At 36.8% G+C, this 2500-nt stretch overlaps 1 protein-coding gene across 4 annotated transcripts in view; it reads right to left on the reverse strand.

Moving 5' to 3' along the window:
• Nucleotides 1–2500, reverse strand: part of LOC113115067 (zinc finger protein 227-like) — a 7123-nt gene that overhangs the window by 4412 nt on the left and 211 nt on the right. For all 4 annotated transcript variants that reach the window (XM_026282327.1, XM_026282326.1, XM_026282328.1 and 1 more), the window contains exon 1: nucleotides 2420–2500. This exon is cut by the window's right edge. In XM_026282327.1, coding sequence (XP_026138112.1) covers nucleotides 2420–2500 — 81 coding nt within the window. The remainder of the gene's footprint in view (nucleotides 1–2419) is intronic.

A 2500-nucleotide genomic window follows, 5' to 3' on the forward strand; every position in this document is an offset into this window, starting at 1 on the left:
GCATGATTAGCATGTTGCTAGCATGTTTCTAGCATGATTAGCATGTGGCTAGCATGTTGTTAGCATGTTTCTAGCATGATTTGCATGTTGCTAGCATGTCGCTAACATTTTGCTAGCATGATTAGCATGTTGCTAGCATGTTTGTAGCATGATTAGCATGTTGCTAACATGTTTCTAGCATGATTAGCATGTGGCTAGCATGTCTCTAGCATGTTGTTAGCATGTTTCTAGCATGATTAGCATGTTGCTAGCATGTCGCTAACATTTTGCTAGCATGATTAGCATGTTGCTAGCATGTTTGTAGCATGATTAGCATGTTGTTAACATTTTAGTAGCATGATTAGCATGTGGCTAGCATGTCTCTAGCATGTTGTTAGCATGTTTCTAGCATGATTAGCATGTTGCTAGCATGTCGCTAACATTTTGCTAGCATGATTAGCATGTTGCTAGCATGTTTGTAGCATGATTAGCATGTGGCTAGCATGTCTCTAGCATGTTGTTAGCATTTTTGTAGCATGATTAGCATGTTGCTAGCATGTCGCTAACATTTTGCTAGCATGATTAGCATGTTGCTAGCATGTTTGTAGCATGATTAGCATGTTGTTAACATTTTAGTAGCATGATAAGCATGTGGCTAGCATGTCTCTAGCATGATTTTCATGTTGCTAGCATTTTATTAACATGATTAGCAAGTGACTAGCATGTCGTTAGCATGTTTGTAGCATGATTAGCATGTTGCTAGTATGTCTCTAGCATGTTTTTAGAATGATTAGTATACAACTAGCATGTTGCTAGCATGATTAAAATGTGACTAGCATGTGGCTAGCATGGCTAGCAAGTGACTAACATGTTTATATGCTAATCCAGGTAAAACCAGTTGATTCAGTTAGAAACCAGCTAAGACCAGCGTGACAGTGGCCAAAACTACTTTAAAACCATGTTAAAAGCATGTTTTTGACATGATTATCAAGTTACTAACATGTTGTTAACATGTTTCTATGATAATCGAGCTAAAACCAGTTGATTCAGTTAGAAACCAGCTAAGACCAGCTTGACAGTGGCCAAAACCACTTTAAACCATGTTAGAAGTATGTTTCCAGTCTGATTAGCAAGTTACTAGCATGTTATTAACATGTTTCTATGATAATCTAGTTAAAACCAGTTGATTCAGTAAAGAAAACCACCTAAAACCAGCTAAGACCAGCTAAAGCCAGCTTGACAGTGCCCAAAACCACTTTAAACCATGTTAGAAGTATGTTTCTAGTCTGATTATCAAGTTACTAACATGTTGTTAACATGTTTCTATGATAATCTAGCTAAAACCAGTTGATTCAGTAAAGAAAACCACCTAAAACCAGCTAAGACCAGCTAAAGCCAGCTTGACAGTGGCCAAAACCACTTTAAACCATGTTAGAAGTATGTTTCTAGACTGATTAGCAAATTACTAACATGTTGTTAATATGTTTTTATGATAATCTAGCTAAAACCAGTTGATTCATTAAAGAAAACCACCTTAAACCAGCTAAGACCAGCTAAAGCCAGCTTGACAGTGGCCAAAACCACTTTAAACCATGTTAGAAGTATGTTTCTAGTCTGATTAGCAAGTTACTAACATGGTATTAACATGTTTCTATGATAATCTAGCTAAAACCAGTTGATTCAGTAAAGAAAACCACCTAAAACCAGCTAAGACCAGCTAAGGCCAGCGTGACAGTGGCCAAAACCACTTTAAAACTTGTTAGAAGTATGTTTCTAGTCTGATTAGTGAGTAACTAGCATGTTGTTAGCATGTTTCTATGCGAATCTGGCAAAAACCAGCTAAAAACAGTGGATTCAGTAAAAACCAGCTAAAACCCAGCTAAGACCAGCGTGAGAGTGGTCAAAACCACTTAAAAACCAGTTTGGGAGACTAGCCAAAACAACTGATCAGCTTAGGCTGGTTTTAGCTGTATTCTCAGTAGAGAGTTTTTAAGGTTTGCCCTGGTAGTAGACAGCTTAAATATATTATAAGCCTTATTTTTCAAAAGTTTGTACCCCCGCAATGAAAGTCTATGGGATTTAAGGTGGTTTTGGTAGTCTGGTTTACGAAAACCATAAGCAGAATCAGTTAGAAAAGATATAGCAACCCGAGTCAGACCAGTCTGAAGGTCTGACCCGAGTTTGGTGGTTCTAGCTTGAAAGCTCTAGGAGGAGATAGTGTTTAAAATTTGGCTCAGAAGAATAATAATAATAATAATAATAAGATTAAATAGTAGATCAGTAAGTTGGCTTTTTCAAGCCAACTTAATAATACTAGAAGAATAATACTAGAACTTAATTATTCCAGGCTTTAAATAAAATGATGGTCCTTTTTATTATTTCAATAACTGACATATCACAACCAACCACGTTAAAATCATTTAATAACAGACTTTCTTACCATCTGAATCTGAGTGTCGTTTGGTTTGTTGGAGAGACTGGACGGAAAAGTCTTTCGTATCTCGTGTTTAGCACAGTCCGT

This window comes from Carassius auratus, chromosome 15, assembly GCF_003368295.1.
Source record: "Carassius auratus strain Wakin chromosome 15, ASM336829v1, whole genome shotgun sequence".
NCBI lineage: Eukaryota > Metazoa > Chordata > Actinopteri > Cypriniformes > Cyprinidae > Carassius > Carassius auratus.